General features: G+C 48.5%; 1 protein-coding gene across 1 annotated transcript in view; it reads right to left on the bottom strand.

The window, feature by feature from the left end:
• Positions 1-23,134, bottom strand: part of eipr1 (EARP complex and GARP complex interacting protein 1) — a 60,892-nt gene that overhangs the window by 26,911 nt on the left and 10,847 nt on the right. The window contains exons 4-5 of the mRNA XM_083923750.1: positions 21,274-21,430; positions 6,406-6,505 (exon numbers count right to left, since the gene is read on the bottom strand). Coding sequence (XP_083779876.1) covers positions 6,406-6,505; positions 21,274-21,430 — 257 coding nt within the window. The remainder of the gene's footprint in view (positions 1-6,405; positions 6,506-21,273; positions 21,431-23,134) is intronic.

The following is a 23,134-nucleotide window of genomic DNA, read 5'->3' as shown; positions in this document are numbered from 1 at the left end:
CCGCTCTTAGACGCGGTACGGTTGCACTCACACCCAGGACCAGGTGGAGAGATTAGATCTCCACACTGGCCTGGGAACGCCTCAGGATCCCCCAGTTAGAGCTGGTTAATGTGGCTCGGGAAAGGGAAGTTTGGGGTCCCCTGCTGGAGCTGCTGCCCCTGAGACCTGACCCCGGATAAGAGGCTGAAGACGAGATGAGATGAGATGAGATATACCAAGAGGTACCGGGTTAATATACACATCTTTCCAAAGGGGCTCAGAGTCAGACTTCCATTACATCCAACACCATCTACAGCAACATGCTCATACGCATCTTTCCACAAAGTGACTCGTTTGCCAAATTTGGTGATCGTCCCTGAATTCTCCCTCTCTGCAGCGCGGTGCAACAGCAAAGCCGGAGCCTTGTGCGTCCCCGGTTCCCAGCTTTATTAAAGCACTAACCAAATTAGGCGCCCTAACAAGGCAGCGCACACGGCACTGGGGGACGCATTCATTTAGGACGCAGGCGGCACTAATGCAAAGCTATCTGTCAAATCACCGCGCATTTATCCTTTTTCTAGACTCCCGAGGAGTGTGTCCGCGCATGTGTTTGTGTGTGAGCAGATGTGCAGGACAAGGTGTGTGGGTGTGCTGTGAGCCGGCAGAGATGACTCTCTCTCTCTCCCTCTCTCTCTCTCTCTCTCTCTCTCTCTCTACAAGCCTTCCATCAAACAATGAACACTCGTAAGCTTATGCACATGATCCCCTTTCATATATGCGTACACACACACTCACGCGCTAATCTAGCCAGGCCCTCGAGAGCGAGAGCCACATCCACACTGCAGCTGGACACGGCTTGAGATGAACACATCACCCTCTGACAGATCGAGGGAGCGGGAGAGAGGAGAGTGGGATGAAAGGAGGGAGGGAGGGAGGGAGATTAGCATTCTCATCAGTACGGGAGGAATTTGTCTTGGCTGCCAAGCTCTCTCTCCTCTTTTTCACTCCCTTTCTCCTCATCGAGCGGTTCCCTTATCCGTATCTCCATCTCTCTCCCTCCTCATCTCCATCTCTCCTCCTTCGCTCCCTCTTTCTCCATCCTCCCTTTCTCATTATACTTCTTCCTCACCGTTACTTTTCACCTCGCTCCTTCTCCCTGGATACAGGATTTAATAGCCGTGTTGTCCAGCATTGGTGTGGGAGAACGGAATCGGCAAACCCCCACGCATCCGCGGTCCAACTCGACTGCACACTGGGGTCATGGCGCAGGACACACACACACACACACACACACACGCTACACAAACAGACACTGAATTGATTACGAGCAGAACGAATGCCAGTTACAGGCGCTGAGTATCGGGTTGTTTAACGGTGTGTTTAAAACTGTCCAACAGGTGGAGCTGTTGGACCCTTGGGGTTAGCTTCGTGTGTAGCAGCGCCGCCACATGTAGCTTTAGCATGACTCCGGTCGTGTTCCCGACCAACTTAAGAATGCAACGTTTGTACTGACAGAACAGAAAAGACGAATTTTAGAAGTGGCGTGATCGTCACTTCATGCTAAAGTCACAAAATCACAGCAGAGCAGGCGGCTGGACTAAAAGCCGGGAGGGCTTTTAATTTGAAGGGACACAAACAGGGAGTCGTGACAGTCAGGGCGCACTCCCACTGTGCCTCCGTCCCGTGCCCCGTGCTTTAGGGTCCTTGTCCCCCCCTCCAGGCCCGTTTGTACTCACACTACCTGGGCCTCGGAGAATGCTTCTTGCTGCCTATACGTCATCACGCCGTAACACGTCACACGCATTGATGACGTCATGGCGATGCGTGGCTTTGTTTCCAGATCTTTCCGTAGACCTCTGAGTTTTTGTGCGTCTTGTCGACTGTTTTTGAATCTTTTCATCGACCAAATCTGCAGTAAACACTCCACCTCCGCATCACACCAACGTGAACCTTTCACCGCCATTGTTTGAAATGTCCGCGCATGGTCCCTCCTTCTTTTCTCTACGTCCCAACAGGCGCACAGGAAATGACCTCAGAACCGCCGTAGGCCTCGTGCTCGTACACGTGCGCACGCTCGTGCTCGTACACGTGCAAACGTGCTTTACTGAAGCCCACCTCTCCCAAACGGGCTGTGGACGACCAGCTGGCCGCAGCTAGGCGCAGAGCGGTTGCACTCACACTGGTCAAACGAACTAGGCTTTACCCGTAAAACCTGTTTGGGCACGGTACGGATGGACAGTGTGAGTGCGCCCCTAGTCTCTGATACCCCAGCCACATACACAGACTCTGTTGTTTCTCTTGTTTTCTTTGGTTTGGTTTTCTTTCTGGAAGCAGCTGCCGTGTTCACAAAGGTCCAGCTGGGGGAGTCACAGGTTGTGAGGGCGCCTCTCAGGTGCTGGCGTTCTTCCCCTTGGGCCTGTGAGCTGGTGGGTGCGTTATCAGCTCTGTGTTGCAGTGTTCTGATAACTCCGAGCTCGTGTTCCAGGGGGTGGTGGGAGTCAGTCAACAGTAGATATTGATCTGTGTGAGTGGGTTTTCTGTATACACCAATGTGGAGGCTCCTGTCATTCTCCATATGGACGTCACAGTCCAAGAAAGGCAAACTGTTGCTTTGGGGATAGTTTTATTTATTTATTTATTTATTATCTACTCCAAGACAAGTTCCAACTTGACGTGAACGTGACAGTACGTCACATTATGTGTAAAGATGTTTGTAAAGGTAGATGAATTATGTAAAATGCACGAGCTAAAACTGCTTTTTCAGGGATTTTTAAAGATGTACATAGTACACATGTAGCCCGAGAGGAAAGGTCCGCGTGCATAAAGTAATAAAGAAACTTACAAAACTTTTCCCAACTTCATTTTGCAAAGAGAGCTGGAAACTGTCAACACAGAGAGAACAAGGCTAGCTTGAAGCTAATATCCAACCAGGCACAAACGTTGCTCTAAGGCGATGTTCTGTAAGAGCAGGAGCTGAGCGGGAACATGCCGAACCTCTCCACAATCCAGTATTTACACTGCGTGCTTCTCAAACTGCCTGGCAGGAATATTAATAACTGCATTCTCTGGAAACAGAAACAGAAAACTCATCTTTGGGAATCGAACATTGGTCGATGTGTGAATGGATATTCAATAATCAATTAATCGACAACATCCCTAAGAGGCACACACTGACAAGGAGATACTGAGGGTACGTCTCTGCGTCCACATGAAACCAGGTAAACAGACTCCAAACGCTGTAGTACCCATGCCAGGCCTGGAGGTGGCGCTGTAACTGCCACAAAAACACACCAACAACGGAGAAGAAGAGACGGGGAGACGCTGTGGAGAATCCAAACACCGGAGAGTTTCTCTCCAAATCCTCCTCCATCCTAGAGACAAACGTGTCCCTGGTTCTGGTCTTAGTGGAGACTTTGGTGCTGTTCTGGACTCTGATGCACCCATCACTCTGCAGTTAGTGTCCTCACTGAGCAGAGGGGGCTGCTGGGAGCCCCTTCACTCTGCAGTTAGTGTCCTCACTGAGCAGAGGGGGCTGCTGGGTGCCCCATCACTCTGCAGTTAGTGTCCTCAATGAGCAGAGGGTGCTGCTGGGAGCCCCATCACTCTGCAGTTAGTGTCCTCACTGAGCAGAGGGGGCTGCTGGGAGCCCCTTCACTCTGCAGTTAGTGTCCTCACTGAGCAGAGGGGGCTGCTTGGAGCCCCTTCACTCTGCAGTTAGTGTCCTCACTGAGCAGAGGGGGCTGCTGGGAGCCCCTTCACTCTGCAGTTAGTGTCCTCACTGAGCAGAGGGTGCTGCTGGGAGCCCCTTCACTCTGCAGTTAGTGTCCTCACTGAGCAGAGGGGGCTGCTGAGAGCCCCTTTACTCTGCAGTTAGTGTCCTCACTGAGAAGAGGGGGCTGCTGGGAGCCCCTTCACTCTGCAGTTAGTGTCCTCACTGAGCAGAGGGGGCTGCTGGGAGCCCCTTCCCCGTCCCAAAGCACTCCCAGGCGCCACTTTCTCACTACATTTAGAGACTTTTCACAGCTTCTTAGAACTGGATTTAGAAACAGAGCCTAGAGCAGTTTAGCTCCTTATTCAGAGCATCAGGGAAAAGGGAGACATCTGTGCTGGGCCTCATTCAGTCCCATGCATGTGGCTCAGAGTCCAGTTCAGTAAACAGTCTCTGGGTCCGTCTCTGTCCTCTCACGCAGAGGCACTGTTGTTGTTATGTGACGCCCCGGGGTTAGAGGTTTAACCAGGGGTTTCATGGCGGCCACTGGCACAGTGGTAAGAGCATTTGTCCCATGTAAAGAGGCTGAAGGTCTCCGAGACAGCGGCCAGGGGTTCGACTCCGACCTGCGGCCCTTTGCTGCAAGTCTCTCCCCTTCTCTCTCACCCTATTTCCTGTCTGTCCTATAAAATAAAGGCTTGAAAAACTGCCAAAAAAATTATCTTGAGGTTTCACCGTCCAGACCACAACACCGTGGGGGCGTTTGTTAAATCTTCCCACTCTGGGACCTGGTTTCGAAAGATCCTGTTTTCAGGCTCCGATAACGCCGGCTGCTGTGTGGATGGTCGGGCAAAACGATACTAAAGTTGTGCGGTTACAGGAAAACGTGTGGACGGGCCCTCAGATAGAGACGGGTGAGTATATGCATGTACTTATCAAGACTGAATTTTTCTAAAGGGACAGTTTACTGAGATCAGATTAACACACACACATACACACACACAAACCTTGAGCTGGTTCACCACTATAGGATATTACTTCATCCTCTCACACACACACACACACACACACACACACACACACACACACACACACACACACACACACACACACACACACACACACACACACACACACACACACACACACACACACACACACACACACACACACACACACACACACACACACACACACACACACACACACACACACACACACACACACACACACACACACACACACACACACACACACACACACACACACACACACACACACACACACACACACACACACACACACACACAGGCACATCATTATCTTGAGTCTTAAACACATAATGGGAATCCTAATTGCAAAAAGCGGCCGGTTGGAGACAGGAATTCTACGGTGAAGGGCCTCTTCGTCCTGCATTAGGACACGCTTTAGTACTTTCCACACCAGTTACATAAGGATCCATTCATCTGAAGTCCTACGGAGACCATTACTGTATGTTATTTTTGCACTATAGGAATAAAACAGAACTGAGTATGAATGAGTTCAGCTCTCGGACATCACCGACAACATCTCTGCCCCCGTTCCTGGGAAATATCACACGTTTTACTTTATATTTTTAAATCATGCTCATGAGAAATGATGCAACAAAATGCTATTAATCTATCTATATCCTCATCATCTTCTCATCTCATCTTCATCCACTTATCCAGGGGTCAGGTCTCGGGGGCAGCAGCTTTAGCAGGGGACCCCAAACTTCCCTTTCCCGGGCCACATTAACCAGCTCTAACTGGGGGATCCTGAGGCGTTCCCAGGTCAGTGTGGAGATCTAATCTCTCCACCTGGTCCTGGGTCTTCCCCGAGGCCTCCTCCCAGCTGGACGTGCCTGGAACACCTACCTAGGGAGGCGCCCAGGGTTCATCCTTACCAGATGATCCTGAACCACCTCAACTGGCTCCTTTCAACGCAAAGGAGCAGCGGCTCTACTCCGAGTTCCTCACGGATGCTGAACTTCTCCCCCTCTCTCTAAGGGAGACTCCAGCCCCCCTCCTGAGGAAACACATTTCGGCCACTTGTACCCGTGACCTGGTTCTTTGGGTCCTGACCCAGCTTTCATGACCACAGGTGAGGGTAGGAACCAGGACTGAGCGGTAGATCCAGAGCTTTGCCTTCCTCAGCTCTCTTTTCGTCACAACGGTGCGGTAGAGCGACTGCAGCTCCGCCCCCGCTGCTCCGATTCTCCGGCCAAACTCACGCTCCATCGTCCCCTCACTCGGGAACAAGATCCCGGGGTACTTGAACTCCTTCACTTGGGGTAAGGACTCACTCCCTACCTGGAGTAAAGGTATATTTTGCTCATAATGCTTCTGTACTTTCTCTTGAGTAACATTTAAATTCAGGGCTTTGACTTGTAATAGAGTATTTTCACTGCTATCACTACAGGAGAGTCTTGACCAGTGTGATATTAAACATTAGAAACCTGCCCAGATACTGTGTGTGCGTATCCAAGTGTGTGTAGGTGTGTGAGTGTGTGAGACAGAATGAATAGTGGACCCACTCTGTTGTCGCAGAGAGAGGATGTGTGCGTCTGATAACAACAAGACGATACGGTGGTTATCAAATAATGAGTTAGCTATTGTGTGATACGGTGTGTGTCTGCGAATGCACTGTGGCTTACTGTATGTCCTCTGTGTGTGTGTGTGTGCGTGTGTGTATCTTACCGTGGCCTGTGTGGAGCTCTCCTGCAGGTCCCAGAGTAGTGCATGGTTATCAGCCAATGAAATCACACGCTTGCCGTCCCCCATGGGCTCCCACAGCACGCTGTAAATACACAAAGACACGCAAACAAAAGCACAAAGTCACAGTCAATTAGAGTGCAGATGCTGGTCCAACACGCTCACACGCTGCAGACCGGGGGAGGGGGGTCTGTTGGTCAGATCTCACATGACTGCTGAAGACAGCACCCTGTACAACATCACACCAGTTTTAAACATCTGCATGCATTTAAGAGTCGTGTCTGCAAATGCAGTGTGTGGATGCATGTAACTGCATGAACAGTGACAACAAGAACACTTTAATTATTAATTGTTACACATTGTTATAGGTTAAATGTTAGTAAACTTGTTCTGAATTGTACATATTCATATATTTGACACAAGCCCCCCGCGACCCCGACAAGGAAGAGCGGTTGAAGATGAAAGAATGAACTATATGCCGACAACACTGTCTTATATTGTCATGCCAACACAATCCAAGAAGCTGCTGCAATACTCTCAGGAGCCATGGTACCAGTGTCTCAGAGCGCGCTCCCACTGTCCACCCGTACCGTGCCCAAGCACGTTTCACGGCTAAAGTCTGGTTCCTTTGACCAGTGTGAGTGCAACCGTACTGCGTCTAGGAGTGGCACGCTTGCCGTCCACGGCCCGTTTAGGAGAGGTGGGCTTTAGTAAAGCACGTTTGCACATGTACGAGCACGAGCGTGCGCACGTGTACGAGCACGAGGCCTACGGCGGTTCTGAGGTCATTTCCTGTGCGCCTGTTGGGACGTAGAAAAAAGAAGGAGGGACCATGCGCGGACATTTCAAACGATGGCGGTGAAAGGTTCACGTTGGTGTGATGCGGAGGTGGAGTGTTTACTGCAGATTTGGTCGATGAAAAGATTCAAAAACAGTCGACAAGACGCACAAAAACTCCGAGGTCTACGGAAAGATCTGGAAACAAAGCCACGCATCGCCATGACGTCATCAATGCGTGTGACGTGTTACGGCGTGATGACGTATAGGCAGCAAGAAGCATTCTCCGAGGCCCAGGTAGTGTGAGTACAAACGGGCCTGGAGGGGGGACAAGGACCCTAAAGCACGGGGCACGGGACGGAGGCACAGTGGGAGGGCGGCCTGAGAGACTTTTCACACCTTCTTAGAACTGGATGTAGAAACAGAGACTAGAGCAGTTTAGCTCCTTATTTAGAGTTTTTACGCCCGACGCCGAATCCTTGGACTATGGTCCTGAGTGTTTCTGTGTGTCTTTGTTCTGTTGTGTAAAAGCTCAAATAACTCAGTTTGAAAAATAAATGAATTGCTCTGCAGAGTGACAAGTATACGGCCGATTTCTGCACGTATGGCCCGGGCTACTTATTGGCAAATCCAGCGGCCCGATTCTGTCAATCAAGTGTTCAAACGCAGCGGGGGGATACGGGGTTGCCTCAGTGGCGTTTAAGGAGTGGTAGCTTTCACCGCATACTCAGCTTTGATTCCTCCCTGCATACTGCTTTCTGCAGAGTATCGATCCTCGCTGCATGCTCCTCGGAGCTGTGATTCTCCACTGTGCTCTACTTTAAAATATGTATTCTGTGCGTGAGGCCGTAGGGACCCAACCAGACCTGACACAAAGGAGCCCAAACTGTTGCTTAATACTTCCCCTGGCGTTGAATTGATCACTTGTATTCTTCTTAGCAGCTCTGCAGACACAGACGCAGACACGACGACATGGGATGAGAAAGAGGACGCAGCCCGGGTGAGACAGCGCCGCTTTTAACTCTGAGTCCTGTCGACTTTAAAAGCAGCCCTTCAGTCAGAGACCCGGCTATAAGCTAAACATCACCCTGGCCTGGCAAAGCTGCTCTATGCTTGTTAAGGGTTTTGATTTAGTGTAGTAGAGAAAAAAGAACCTGTCTAAATCTGAGTTAAAGGATGTGAAATGTCACAGAGGTGCTGAAGGTTCGGATGTCTGAGCCCGTCAGCGCTCTAAAGATGTGCAACGTGTGCAAAACATGTGCTAAAGTGCCCTTTAGGAGCCAAAACATGTGCTAAAGTGTCCTCTAGGAACCAAAACGTGTGCTAAAGTGTCCTTTAGGAGCCAAAACATGTGCTAAAGTGTCCTTTAGGAGCCTAAACATGTGCTAAAGTGCCCTCTAGGAGCCAAGTCGTGTGCTAAAGTGCCCTCTAGGAGCCAAAACATGTGCTAAAGTACCCTCTAGGAGCCTAAACATGTGCTAAAGTGCCCTCTAGGAGCCAAAACATGTATTAAAGTACCCTCTAGGAGCCTAAAAATGTGCTAAAGTGCCCTCTAGGAGCCAAATCGTGTGCTAAAGTGCCCTCTAGGAGCCAAATCATGTGCTAAAGTGTCCTCTAGGAGCCTAAACATGTGCTAAAGTGCCCTCTAGGAGCAAAAACATGTATTAAAGTACCCTCTAGGAGCCTAAAAATGTGCTAAAGTGCCCTCTAGGAGCCAAATCGTGCGCTAAAGTACCCTCTAGGAGCCTAAACATGTGCTAAAGTGTCCTCTAGGAGCCTAAACATGTGCTAAAGTGTCCTCTAGGAGCCTAAACGTGTGCTAAAGTGCCCTCTAGGAGCCAAAACATGTGCTAAAGTGCCCTCTAGGAGCCAAAACGTGCGCTAAAGTGCCCTCTAGGAGCCAAAACATGTGCTAAAGGGCCCTCTAGGAGCCAAAACGTGTGCTACAGTGACCTCTAGGAGCCTAAACGTGTGCTAAAGTGCCCTTTGGAGCCTAAACGTGTGCTAAAGTGCTCTTTGGAGCCAAAACGTGTGCTGAAGTGTCCTCTAGGAGCCAAACCATGTGCTCAAGTGCCCTCCAGGAGCCAAAACATGTGCTAAAGGGCCCTCTAGGAGCCAAAACGTGTGCTACAGTGTCCTCTAGGAGCCAAAACATGCGCTAAAGTGCCCTCTAGGAGCCAAAACATGTGCTAAAGGGCCCTCTAGGAGCCAAAACGTGTGCTAAAGTGCCCTCTAGGAGCCTAAACGTGTGCTAAAGTGTCCTCTAGGAACCAAAACGTGTGCTAAAGTGTCCTTTAGGAGCCAAAACATGTGCTAAAGTGTCCTTTAGGAGCCAAGTCGTGTGCTAAAGTGCCCTCTAGGAGCCAAAACATGTGCTAAAGTACCCTCTAGAAGCCTAAACATGTGCTAAAGTGCCCTCTAGGAGCCAAGTCGTGTGCTAAAGTGCCCTCTAGGAGCCAACACATGTGCTAAAGTACCCTCTAGGAGCCTAAACATGTGCTAAAGTGCCCTCTAGGAGCCAAAACATGTATTAAAGTACCCTCTAGGAGCCTAAAAATGTGCTAAAGTGCCCTCTAGGAGCCAAATCGTGTGCTAAAGTACCCTCTAGGAGCCTAAACATGTGCTAAAGTGCCCTCTAGGAGCCAAATCATGTGCTAAAGTGTCCTCTAGGAGCCTAAACATGTGCTAAAGTGCCCTCTAGGAGCCAAAACATGTATTAAAGTACCCTCTAGGAGCCTAAAAATGTGCTAAAGTGCCCTCTAGGAGCCAAATCGTGTGCTAAAGTACCCTCTAGGAGCCTAAACATGTGCTAAGATGCCCTCTAGGAGCCAAATCATGTGCTAAAGTGTCCTCTAGGAGCCTAAACATGTGCTAAAGTGTCCTCTAGGAGCCTAAACGTGTGCTAAAGTGCCCTCTAGGAGCCAAAACATGTGCTAAAGTGCCCTCTAGGAGTCAAAACGTGTGCTAAAGTGTCCTCTAGGAGCCAAAACATGTGCTAAAGTGCCCTCTAGGAGCCAAAACATGTATTAGAGTACCCTCTAGGAGCCTAAAAATGTACTAAAGTGCCCTCTAGGAGCCAAATCGTGTGCTAAAGTACCCTCTAGGAGCCTAAACATGTGCTAAAGTGCCCTCTAGGAGCCAAATCATGTGCTACAGTGTCCTCTAGGAGCCAAACCATGTGCTCAAGTGCCCTCCAGGAGCCAAAACATGTGCTAAAGGGCCCTCTAGGAGCCAAAACGTGTGCTACAGTGTCCTCTAGGAGCCAAAACATGCGCTAAAGTGCCCTCTAGGAGCCAAAACATGTGCTAAAGGGCCCTCTAGGAGCCAAAACGTGTGCTACAGTGACCTCTAGGAGCCTAAACGTGTGCTAAAGTGCCCTTTGGAGCCTAAACGTGTGCTAAAGGGCCCTCTAGGAGCCAAAACGTGTGCTACAGTGTCCTCTAGGAGCCAAAACATGCGCTAAAGTGCCCTCTAGGAGCCAAAACATGTGCTAAAGGGCCCTCTAGGAGCCAAAACGTGTGCTAAAGTGCCCTCTAGGAGCCTAAACGTGTGCTAAAGTGTCCTCTAGGAACCAAAACGTGTGCTAAAGTGTCCTTTAGGAGCCAAAACATGTGCTAAAGTGTCCTTTAGGAGCCAAGTCGTGTGCTAAAGTGCCCTCTAGGAGCCAAAACATGTGCTAAAGTACCCTCTAGAAGCCTAAACATGTGCTAAAGTGCCCTCTAGGAGCCAAGTCGTGTGCTAAAGTGCCCTCTAGGAGCCAACACATGTGCTAAAGTACCCTCTAGGAGCCTAAACATGTGCTAAAGTGCCCTCTAGGAGCCAAAACATGTATTAAAGTACCCTCTAGGAGCCTAAAAATGTGCTAAAGTGCCCTCTAGGAGCCAAATCGTGTGCTAAAGTACCCTCTAGGAGCCTAAACATGTGCTAAAGTGCCCTCTAGGAGCCAAATCATGTGCTAAAGTGTCCTCTAGGAGCCTAAACATGTGCTAAAGTGCCCTCTAGGAGCCAAAACATGTATTAAAGTACCCTCTAGGAGCCTAAAAATGTGCTAAAGTGCCCTCTAGGAGCCAAATCGTGTGCTAAAGTACCCTCTAGGAGCCTAAACATGTGCTAAAGTGCCCTCTAGGAGCCAAATCATGTGCTAAAGTGTCCTCTAGGAGCCTAAACATGTGCTAAAGTGTCCTCTAGGAGCCTAAACGTGTGCTAAAGTGCTCTCTAGGAGCCAAAACATGTGCTAAAGTGCCCTCTAGGAGTCAAAACGTGTGCTAAAGTGTCCTCTAGGAGCCAAAACATGTGCTAAAGTGCCCTCTAGGAGCCAAAACATGTATTAGAGTACCCTCTAGGAGCCTAAAAATGTGCTAAAGTGCCCTCTAGGAGCCAAATCGTGTGCTAAAGTACCCTCTAGGAGCCTAAACATGTGCTAAAGTGCCCTCTAGGAGCCAAATCATGTGCTAAAGTGTCCTCTAGGAGCCTAAACATGTGCTAAAGTGTCCTCTAGGAGCCTAAACGTGTGCTAAAGTGCCCTCTAGGAGCCAAAACATGTGCTAAAGTGCCCTCTAGGAGCCAAAACATGCGCTAAAGTGCCCTCTAGGAGCCAAAACATGTGCTAAAGGGCCCTCTAGGAGCCAAAACGTGTGCTACAGTGACCTCTAGGAGCCGAAACGTGTGCTAAAGTGCCCTCTAGGAGCCTAAACATGTGCTAAAGTACCCTCTAGGAGCCTAAACATGTGCTAAAGTGCCCTCTAGGAGCCAAAACATGTGCTAAAGTGCTCTCTAGGAGCCAAATCGTGTGCTAAAGTACCCTCTAGGAGCCAAAACATGTGCTAAAGTGCCCTCTAGGAGCCTAAACATGTGCTAAAGTGCCCTCTAGGAGCCTAAACATGTGCTAAAGTGCCCTCTAGGAGCCTAAACGTGTGCTAAAGTGCCCTCTAGGAGCCAAAACATGCGCTAAAGTGCCCTCTAGGAGCCAAAACATGCGCTAAAGTGCCCTCTAGGAGCCAAAACGTGTGCTAAAGTGTCCTCTAGGAGCCAAAACATGTGCTAAAGTGTCCTTTAGGAACCAAAACATGCGCTAAAGTGTCCTCCAGGAGCCTAAATATGTGCTAAAGTGCCCTCTAGGAGCCAAGTCGTGTGCTAAAGTGTCCTCCAGGAGCCTAAACGTGTGCTAAAGTGCCCTTTAAGAGCCTCAACGTGTGCTAAAGTGCCCTCTAGGAGCATAAACGTGTGATAAAAAGAAAAGCTGCTCTATGCTTGTTAAGGGTTTTGATTTAGTGGCTTTTCAGCTGGAGAGAAAAAAGAATCTGTCTAAATCTGGGTTAAAGGATGTAAAATGTCACAGAGGTGCTGATGTCTGAGCCCGTCAGCGCTCTAAAGCTGCTGTCATCGGAGGTTTACGCAACGATGGCGTTTATTTAAGGAGTTCATCCATTAGACGACTCGGGTTTCTTGAACTCGTTTGTCGACTCGAAGCAGAAGCAACAATGCCGGTGTTTTAGAGAGAGCCTGAGTTAAAGAGTGTGTTCCAGGGAGATAAAAGGAATGACGGCGCGAGGGAGGGGACACAAAGTTGAGGTTTGCTTATGGTTTTAATCCAAGTCTCAAATATGCGTAGTCCTATTAGGAAAGGTGGAGCACTGAGAGGATGAGGGAAGGAGGGAGGGAGGGAGGTGGAGGAGGGAGAGTGGAGTGGTGTTTATAAGGGCTGTAAATTCATGACTGCTGAGGGGCGGCTTTTACTGCCCTCCTGAGGAGCAGGAAGTCATGGGCTTTGGATACACACACACACACACACACACACACACACACACACACACACACACACACACACACACACACACACACACACACACACACACACACACACACACACACACACACACACTCAACATAACACACTAACATCCTCTTCTCACTAAGAGGACACCACATTACAACTTGGGAATTACATTCATCGCCTTGAGATTGACCCTCCCCTTAAAGGACAGGTTTATTTTTTTAAGTCTGTCTTATTACAATAATGCACATTGAAAGTCATTGAAACTCTTTTAACACCGGCCATGAAGCCATCTCCTACGTACACAACTTACTTTACCCCGTAAAAGATGGGAGATTAAAACCCAGATCTCATTCTGTGCAGACGTGTAAACATAAATTCAGCTGAAGCTTAAATGAAACCAAATCAAGGCTGCACCCTTAAATAAACCTACACACAACAACCTGGACAAACTCTTTTTCTTACATTATTATATTTGACTGTGATTGAATGCGTTTGTTGAAAGCCAAAACATGTGCTAAAGTGTCCTCTAGGAGCCAAAACATGTGCTAAAGTGCCCTCTAGGAGCCAAAGCATGTGTTAAAGTGCCCTCTAGGAGCCTAAACGTGTGCTAAAGTGCCCTCTAGGAGCATAAAAGTGTGCTAAAGTGCCCTCTAGGAGCCTAAATGTTTGCTAAAGTGCCCTTTAAGAACATAAACGTGTGCTAAATTGCCCATTCGGATCCTCAACATGTGCTAAAATGTCCTCTAGAAACCTATACGTGTGCTAAAGTGTCCTCTAGGAGCCAAAACATGTGCTAAAGTGTCCTCTAGGAGCCTAAACATGTGCTTAAGTGTCCTCAAGGAGCCAAAACGTGTGCTTAAGTGCCCTCTAGAAGCCTAAACGTGTGCTAAAGGGTCCTCGAGGAGCCTAAACGTGTGCTAAAGGGCCCTCTAGGAGCCTAAACATGTGCTAAAGTGCCCTCTAGTAGCCTAAACGTGTGCTAAAGTGCCCTCCAGGAGCCTAAATGTGTGCTAAAGTGCCCTCTAGGAGCCTAAACATGTGCTAAAGTGTCCTCTAGGAGCCAAAACACATGCTAAAGTGCCCTCTAGGAGCCTAAACGTGTGCTAAAGTGCCCTTTAAGAGCCTACATGTGTGCTAAAGTGCCCTCTAGGAGCCTAAACATGTGCTAAAGTGCCCTCTAGGAGCCAAAACATGTGCTAAAGTGCCCTCTAGTAGCCTAAACGTGTGCTAAAGTGCCCTCCAGGAGCCTAAATGTGTGCTAAAGTGTCCTCTAGGAACCTATACGTGTGCTAAAGTGTCCTCTAGGAGCCAAAACATGTGCTAAAGTGCCCTCTAGGAGCCTACACGTGTGCTAAAGTGCCCTCTAGGAGCCTACACGTGTGCTAAAGTGCCCTCTAGGAGCCTACACGTGTGCTAAAGTGCCCTTTAGGAGCCTAAATGTGTGCTAAAGTGTCCTCTAGGAGCCAAAACACATGCTAAAGTGCCCTCTAGGAGCCTAAACGTGTGCTAAAGTGCCCTTTAGGAGCCTACATGTGTGCTAAAGTGCCCTCTAGGAGCCTACACGTGTGCTAAAGTGCCCTTTAGGAGCCTACACGTGTGCTAAAGTGCCCTCTAGGAGCCTACACGTGTGCTAAAGTGCCCTTTAGGAGCCTAAATGTGTGCTAAAGTGTCCTCTAGGAGCCAAAACACATGCTAAAGTGCCCTCTAGGAGCCTAAACGTGTGCTAAAGTGCCCTTTAGGAGCCTACACGTGTGCTAAAGTGCCCTTTAGGAGCCTACACGTGTGCTAAAGTGCCCTCTAGGCGCCAAAACGTGTGCTAAAGTGATTGATGGGGGTGACACCTGGTGTGGCAGTGCGTTCAGAGATGCTTTTCTGCATACGTTGGCTTTAACGCGTGGATATTTGAGGAACTGTTGCCTTTTTATCAGCTCGAACCGGTCTGACCATCGTCTTCAAAGCAAACCGAGCATTTCAGCCAAGAGAACTTCTGCTCACTGGATATTTAGTCTTTTTCGGACCGTTCTCCATCTTTAAACCAGTACCAACAACCACGCCACATATAAAAATCACTTAAATCACCTTTCCTCTCCATTCTGATGCTGGTTTGACCTTCAGCAGCTCGTCTTGACCACGCCTGAATGCATTGAGTTGCTGCCATGTGATTCGTTGGTTAGATATCTGCGTCGAAAGCAGTCGGACAGGTGTACCTAACAAAGTGGCCGGCATCCCCCCGCAACATGATTTACACAAGTACACACAGAGCTTAGTGGGGCAACTAACTGCAGCTCACGGACCTTATAGATGGAGACCGCAGCACGTCACACACCACCTCTCCTTCGCTCTATCTCACACACACACACACACACACACACACACACACTCCCAAACACATAAATCAGCACACCATAGGACCAATTAAAATATACTCACCACTTTGAGATTTACACACTGTACGCTCCCCTATAGTATCAATTATTTCACATAAAGGAGAGAGCAAGAGGGAGAGGCAGAGACAGTGTGTACAGTATCTCATGTTGGCGTCCTCTCCTAGAAGAATATAAGTTATGTGCATTTGACCTTGAGCTCCGCGACAAGCTGGCAACTGGAGCGGTATGTAAATACTGTCGTTGAGAGCTATGGAGGTTTTACAGCCCCATATATCTAAGTCTGGGACATAGATCCGCACTTCTCTCTCTCCCTCGGTTTCTCTCTATGGCTCTCGCTCACCACATTGCCGCCCCTCTTTGCTGTGCTTTGCATCCATATGAGTTTAATCCCAGCCCCTTATATAGAAAGCCAACACAAACAGAGTGTGTGTGTACGTGTCTTTGCTCCTTCTGGGTAAGATTTAAGCACAACGCGTTTCACAAATGGCGCCGTCTTGGGAAACGCGGAATGCATTGTGGTGATGAGGTGATGCGTCGTGTATTTGTCGGATATACGGTGATCGGATATTTACTTAAATTAATGTTAATGTTATTATAACACGATATTTGCCCTCGGTAACAGATGATTAATGGTTTTATAACAGAATATTTAATAGGGCTGACCCCAAAACAGTCGAGCAAGCAGTGGTCGATTAGCCGATGGATGGTGGGCCACTGTTATACTACAAGTCATTGTGAAAGTGCGACTATTTTATTAGCATAATAGAGCTAACATGGTGTGTCCTCTAGGAGCCTAAACATGTGCTAAAGTGCCCTCTAGGAGCCAAAACGTGTGCTAAAGTGAACTCTAGGAGCCAGAATATGTGCTTAAGTGAACTCTAGAAACCTAAACGTGTGCTAAAGTGTCCTCTAGGAGCCAAAACATGTGCTAAAGTGCCCTCTAGGAGCCAGAACATGTGCTAAAGTGTCCTCTAGGAGGCTAAACATGTGCTAAAGTGCCCTCTAGGAGCCAAAATGTGTGCTAGAGTGCCCTCTAGGAGCCAAAATGTGTGCTAAAGTGCCCTCTAGGAGCCTAAACATGTGCTAAAGTGCCCTTTAGGAGCCAAAACATGTGCTAGAGTGCCCTCTAGGAGCCTAAACATGTGCTAGAGTGCCCTCTAGGAGCCTAAACATGTGCTAAAGTGCCCTCTAGGAGCCTAAACATGTGCTAAAGTGTCCTCTAGGAGCCAAAATGTGTGCTAAAGTGCTCTCTAGGAGCCAAAATGTGTACTAAAGTGCCCTCTAGGAGCCAAAACATGTGCTAAAGTAAACTCTAGGAACCTAAACGTGTGCTAAAGTGCCCTCTAGGAGCCAAAATGTGTGATAAAGTGCCCTCCAGAAGCCTTTACGTGTGCTAAAGTGTCCTCTAGGAGCCAAAATGTGTGTTAAAGTGTCCTCTAGGAGTCAAAACATGTGCTAAGAAGAAGAAGAAGAAGAAGAGCAAAAACAAAAAGAGGAAGAATAAGAAGAAGTAGAAGAAGAAGACGAAGAACAAGAACAAAAAGAAGACGACGACGATGATGGAGAAGAAGAAGAAGAAGGCGACGAGGACGACGAAGAAGAAGAAGAAGAACAACAACAACAACAAAAAGAGCAGGAAGAAGAACAAGTAGAAGACGAAGAAGACAAAGATGAAGAAGAAGAAGAAGAGCAAGAACAGAAAGAACAAAACAAACAAAAAGAAGGCGACGAGGACGACAAAGAAGAAGAAAAACCAAAAGAAGCAGAAGAACAAGAGCAAGAACAACAGCAAGAGCAAAAAGAAGGAAAAGACGACGAGGACGACGACGAGGACGACGACTGCAATGACGGCGAAGAAGAAGAAGAACGAGAACAAGAAGAAGAAGAACGAGAAGAAGAAGAAGAAGAACGAGGAGAAGAAGAAGAACAAGAAGAAGAAGAACAAGAACGAGAAGAAGAAGAAGAAGAAGAAGAACAAGAAGAAGAAGAACAAGAACGAGAAGAAGAAGAAGAAGAACAAGAACAAGAACAAGAACAAGAACGAGAAGAAGAAGAAGAAGAAGAAGAAGAAGAAGAAGAAGAAGAAGAAGAAGAGCAAGAACAAAAGGAAGGACATGAAGACGAGGACGACTAGGACGACAAGGACGAGGACGACGAAGAAGAAGAAGAAGAAGAAGAAGAAGAAGAAGAAGAAGAAGAAGAAGAAGAGCAACAACAAAAAGAAGAAGAAGAAGAAGAAGAAGAAGAAGAAGAAGAACGAGAAGAAGAAGAAGAAGAAGAAGAAGAAGAACGAGAAGAAGAAGAACAAGAAGAACGAGAAGAAGAAGAAGAAGAACAAGAAGAACGAGAAGAAGAAGAACGAGAAGAAGAAGAACAAGAAGAACGAGAAGAAGAAGAAGAAGAAGAAGAAGAACGAGAAGAAGAAGAAGAAGAAGAAGAAGAACGAGAAGAAGAAGAACAAGAAGAACGAGAAGAAGAAGAAGAAGAAGAAGAAGAAGAAGAAGAAGAAGAAGAAGAAGAAGAAGAAGAAGAAGAAGAAGAAGAAGAAGAAGAAGAAGAAGAAGAAGAAGAAGAAGAGCAAGAACAAAAGGAAGGACATGAAGACGAGGACGACTAGGACGACGAAGAAGAAGAACAAGAACAAGAAGAAGAAGAAGAAGAAGAAGAAGAAGAAGAGCAACAACAAAAAGAAGAAGAAGAAGAAGAAGAAGCAGCAGCCATGAGCTAAAGAAACACATGTGTTTTGCTTGTTGGTTCTTCTTCTTGGTTTTGCAGACGTTTCCTTTCAGACTCACTTCACAAAAAGGACAGAGTTCAAATGTTTGCTCATCCAAACAATGGAGGAGAAAGTCTTATTGTTAGTGGGAGAGGAGGGACACAAGCTACCGGACAACACACACACACACATGAAGTGTGACGGCTACACACTGGCAGACACGCTACAGTGGACGCAAACACACACACACACACACACACACAAACACACACACACACACACACATGAGCAGGTGAACAAACACACACACACACATGAAACGCACAAAAAGCCTCATAAAAGTACGGACTCCAATCTCTTTACTCTTTGTCTGCTCACACACACACAAACACACACATGTACACAGGCTGGTGCAAGCTGCCAGTATTATTTGTGTGTGTGTGTGTGTGTGTGTGTGTGTGTGTGTGTGTGTGTGTGTGTGTGTGTGTGTGTGTAAGAGAGATGGAGGAGGTGGGCAGCAGACCAAAGTCATCCATCTAGGGGAGCCAATAGTGAACAGCATAGGCTACAAGCTTCACAGCACCAATTGCACACTCCCACCACAAACACACACATACACACACACACACACACACACACACACACACGCATACACACACACACACGCACACACACACATACACACACACACTACCCTTGTGAGGGTTACAGCTCTCAGGGTGTTAAGATGGTGGAGCCCACAGCAATCAATCTTTACCCAGCAGCCTTGCCTGACCTGCCCTCTGACACACACATGCACACACACACGGACACACAAACACGGACACACAAACACACACACACACACACACACGCACACACACACACACCAAGTTGCACCACCTCTCTTTTGTGCTCTTCTTTGTGAGTTTCTCTCCATCTTCCTCGCTCCCTCTCAATCTTTATCTCACCCTGGCAGACACCTGCTTCAGAGTGCAGCACGCTAACGGATTGGCGCCTCTAAAGATGATCGCAATCATGAGGCGACCGATGAACAGCGGACTAAAAAAAGGGGGAATGACCATTGATTTTCATTCTGGTAGACGTGAGTTATGGCGAGGCATTGTGCACGAAAGCTCCGACCGTGAGACAAAGGGATCGGGCCGAGGCTTCAACCTGAGATGTGGAACGGTCAATGGAGGAGAGGAGAAAACACGCTGTCGCTCCATCTCTCGCTCCTTCTCTCGCTCCTTCTCTCGCTCCTTCTCTCGCACTGGAGGAACCCGGCTGTCCTCCCCGTCCGCCGGTGACTTGGATTTGGCATTTCGACTACCTGAAGGGTCCGAGCTGTCCTCCCTCTCTGCCTCTATATCCATAAACTGTCGCCCTCCCTCTCTTTCACCCCCTCCTCGTCATCATCATCCATCTGAACATGACTGCGTGACCTGTAGAAGGCGAGCGGTCAAAGAGCTTTTGACGGATCCGAGAAAAGCAGGGAATCGAACCAGTACCTAAAACTTTAATGACGGACAAGAGTTTTGAATCGTGTGTGTGTGGATGTGTTTTGTTTTTTCTTTAAGATCAATTTTTTGCCCCTTCAAGCCGTTATTTTATATGACAGACAGGAAATGGGGTGAGAGAGAGAGAGGGGCAGACTTGCAGCAAAGGGCCGCAGATCGGAGTCGAACCCGCGGCCGCTGCCTCGAGGACCTTCAGCCTCTTTACACGGGGCAACTGCTCTAACCACTCAGCCACTGGCCACCATGAAACCGCATACTTAGTTAACCGATGGTGTCATGGCCCCACGTCCGACCTCTGACCCCGCAGCGTCACATAACAACAACAGTGCTGCTGCGCGAGAGGACAGAGACGGACCAAGAGACTGTTTCCTGACCTGGACTCTGAGCCACGTGCATGGGACCGAGTTGTGTGTAAATGCGTTTCACGGAAAGTGGCACAAAATTTTTGGGGAAATTCAAAGAAATCTCTGATAGCGAGCGACACGCTAGCGTTCAGAGCTGAGCACAGCTAGACGGGCGCAGGGCGCTTGCTAACTGCAGGTACTTCATTATTTGATGCTTTGGTTTTATGAAACATGACTATAAAACATTATAACTACCGTATTCTCCGCACTATAAGTTGCACCTAAAAACCTTCAAATGTCTCAAAAGCCGACAGTGCGCCTTATAACCCGGTGCTCCTTATATATGGACCAATATTGAGCCACAACAGGTCTCCAACTACGGTGAGCAGCCTCCGACTCTATTTTCCCCCGTAGAAGAAGTAACGCGCTGTGCATGTTGAGATATACGACTGCGTGAAGCGTGCCGTTTCATTTCCATGTGTGTGTTTGTGTAAAGAGCCCAAAATGGCTCCTGTTAAGAGACACGCTTACGACGCAGAGTTTACACTCAAGGCCATTAGTCACGCAGTAGAACACGGGAATAGAGCAGCAGCCAGAGAGTTGAACATGAACCAATCAATGGTGCCGAAGTGGAGGAAGCAACAAGACGACCTGCGCCGAGTAAAGAAGACTAAACAGAGTTTAGAGGGAACAGAGCGAGACGGCTGCAGCTGGAGGACAAACTCCAACAGTGGGTTGTTGAACAGAGAGCAGCAAGTAGAAGAGTCCGTACGATCACTGTTCCACTGAAGGCAACAGCGCTAGCACGATACTGTCCAGCTGCAGACCCGGAGCACAAGCCCCCCACTTGACACAACCCCCTCACTTGACACAAGCCCCTCACTTGACACAAGCCCCTTGCTTGACGGAAGTGACGCAAAAGGTTTTTCTTCCAAGTGAGGGGCTTGTGCTCCGGGTCTGCAGCTGGATGCTACTCGTGCTAGCACGCAAACTTAACATCAATAAATTTAGAGGTGGTCCTTAGCGTAACCCCAGTGTCGACTGTAGCGTCTATTCTATGCGCCTTATAGTGCGGAGATACGGTACTTTTATAGGTCAGAAAAGACGCAAAAGCACAATAGGTCCTGTTTAAAATACACAAACCAAATCTGAATCTAATGTCACAAAGACCTTCCTTCATGCTTCTGTTGGAAGTTCATTGGGACCCTGTGAGTAACTAGGTGTCCTGTAGTCCACACATATACGTCCCATACTCCACCCTACAAATACGCAGCGCAGACAACTGTGGATCAAAAGAATAACTGCACTTGCGTCACTTGTGGTACGACGGTGGCCGTTCCCCAGCAACACCTACCAGGCAGCGTTGCTGTGGGCGCTGTCGTCTAGGTGACAGAGCAGCTCCAGGGTTTGGGGGTTGTGGGTGGAGTCGTCAGGTGACTCATGGCTTCCTGTGTCCCAATCGGTGGGCATGCGCCATACCGCCGCGCAGGACACCACCCTGCTGTCGCTCGCTGCAGGGAGACAACACACACACACACACACGCACATTTAGAGATTGTAAGAGTACAGTGTGTGTGTTCGTGTTTGTGCGTGTGTTCGTGTGTGTGTGTGTGTGTTGGACAGGCGCTAATGCGGTGATGTGGATGCACTTTTCCCCAAAATCCACATCACAAATGAGTTATTTTGGCACATCCACACCAGAGCTGCTAATTGGAACCAGTGGAGTAAATGTAGACCTGATACAGTAATTGGACTAAAAGTTTGAGGCTGGAGGGCATAACCAATCACGGAGAGAGAGGGAGAGAGAGAGAGAGAGAGAGAGAGAGAGAGAGAGAGAGAGGAAAAATGGGCAGAGAGAAAACAGAGGGAGCCTAATTTCTTTTTGGTGTAGATATTGACAGTGTGTGGGCAGGCGTTAGGCTATGAAACACTGGCGTTGGGCCTATTTGTCAAATTAAAAAGCAACGCGGTGCGAGTCCACAGGCTCTTGAGTGGTTTTAGACAACCTTGCACTTGGAGTAAGTGGGCAAGCAATCATCTTGAACAAAAGCCCTTTCTCGCTCGCATGCTGGAGTGCCAGTGGGAGGCGGCGTGGAAGCGCTATACGAACGCACTTTTGTATGCTTGTATGTATGTATTTTCGCGTGGGAGCGTGTTGTGTGCGCAGCGGTGCATAGTGGGCCGTTTGAGCTGCAGTCTGGTCCAGAGTGGCTGTCATCCTGTGAACTCGAGCGTGCAGAACTCAGCTGACAGAGCGAGAAGACAGAGGGGAGAGAGAGCCGGGGGCGAGGGGATGGAGGGTTGTTGAATCAGGGAGGGGGGGTATCTGGGCTCAAAGGTCCACCGCGCTCCTGTGACGCAATCTGAGGCACTGGCAGAAGTGTCATGACTGTCAGGATCGAAACTCTTAATTGGTGTCTAAGAACACACACACACACACACCCACACACACACACACACACCACACACACACACACACACACACACACACACACACGTGTAAAAGTGCCGTCCATAGGAACAAACAGGTTCAGGGTTCATCTCCTTTTTGATAAATCTTACAGCTAGGGTTTTTTTAAGCTAATTTTGTTCTGCTTAATTCGGCTGCTATAGGCCTGGTGGTGGTGCCTGCTGCAGTGGTCCTGTGTGCTGGTCTCTGCTGATGGTGGTGGTGCCTGCTGCCGTGGTCCTGTGTGCAGGTCTCTGCTGATGGTGGTGGTGCCTGCTGCCGTGGTCCTGTGTGCAGGTCTCTGCTGATGGTGGTGGTGCCTGCTGCCGTGGTCCTGTGTGCAGGTCTCTGCTGATGGTGGTGGTGCCTGCTGCCGTGGTCCTGCATGACGCTTCCTGCTGCTGTTATAATCTATCACCTTAGCTGTGCTTGTTTCTACTGTTCTGCTGTATTAATAAGTCATATTCACATTATTATAGATGTTATTATAGTTACTGGAAGTGTGTCTCTCTCTGTCCATCTGTCCGTCTTTTCTCTCTCTCTCTCTCTCCTTCTCTTCCTCTCTCCGGTGCAGACAGATGTGCGTCCTCCACAGAGCTGGGTCTGTCTGACGTTCCTGTCTGTTATAGTGAAGGTTTTCAACGCCACCGTACTCTACGGGGGAATTGTTGGGTCTCTGTAAATCATGAATAAGTCACAGAGTGTGGTCTTTACCTACTCTGTAAAGTGTCCTGAGATAACTTTGGTTATGATTTGGCACTGTAAA

The sequence above is a fragment of the Echiichthys vipera genome, assembly GCF_963691815.1.
Source record: "Echiichthys vipera genome assembly, chromosome: 12".
In the NCBI taxonomy this organism is placed as follows: Eukaryota; Metazoa; Chordata; class Actinopteri; order Perciformes; family Trachinidae; genus Echiichthys; species Echiichthys vipera.
The sequence above is the reverse complement of the archived record's forward strand: the minus strand, read 5'-3'. Positions and strand labels throughout refer to the sequence as shown.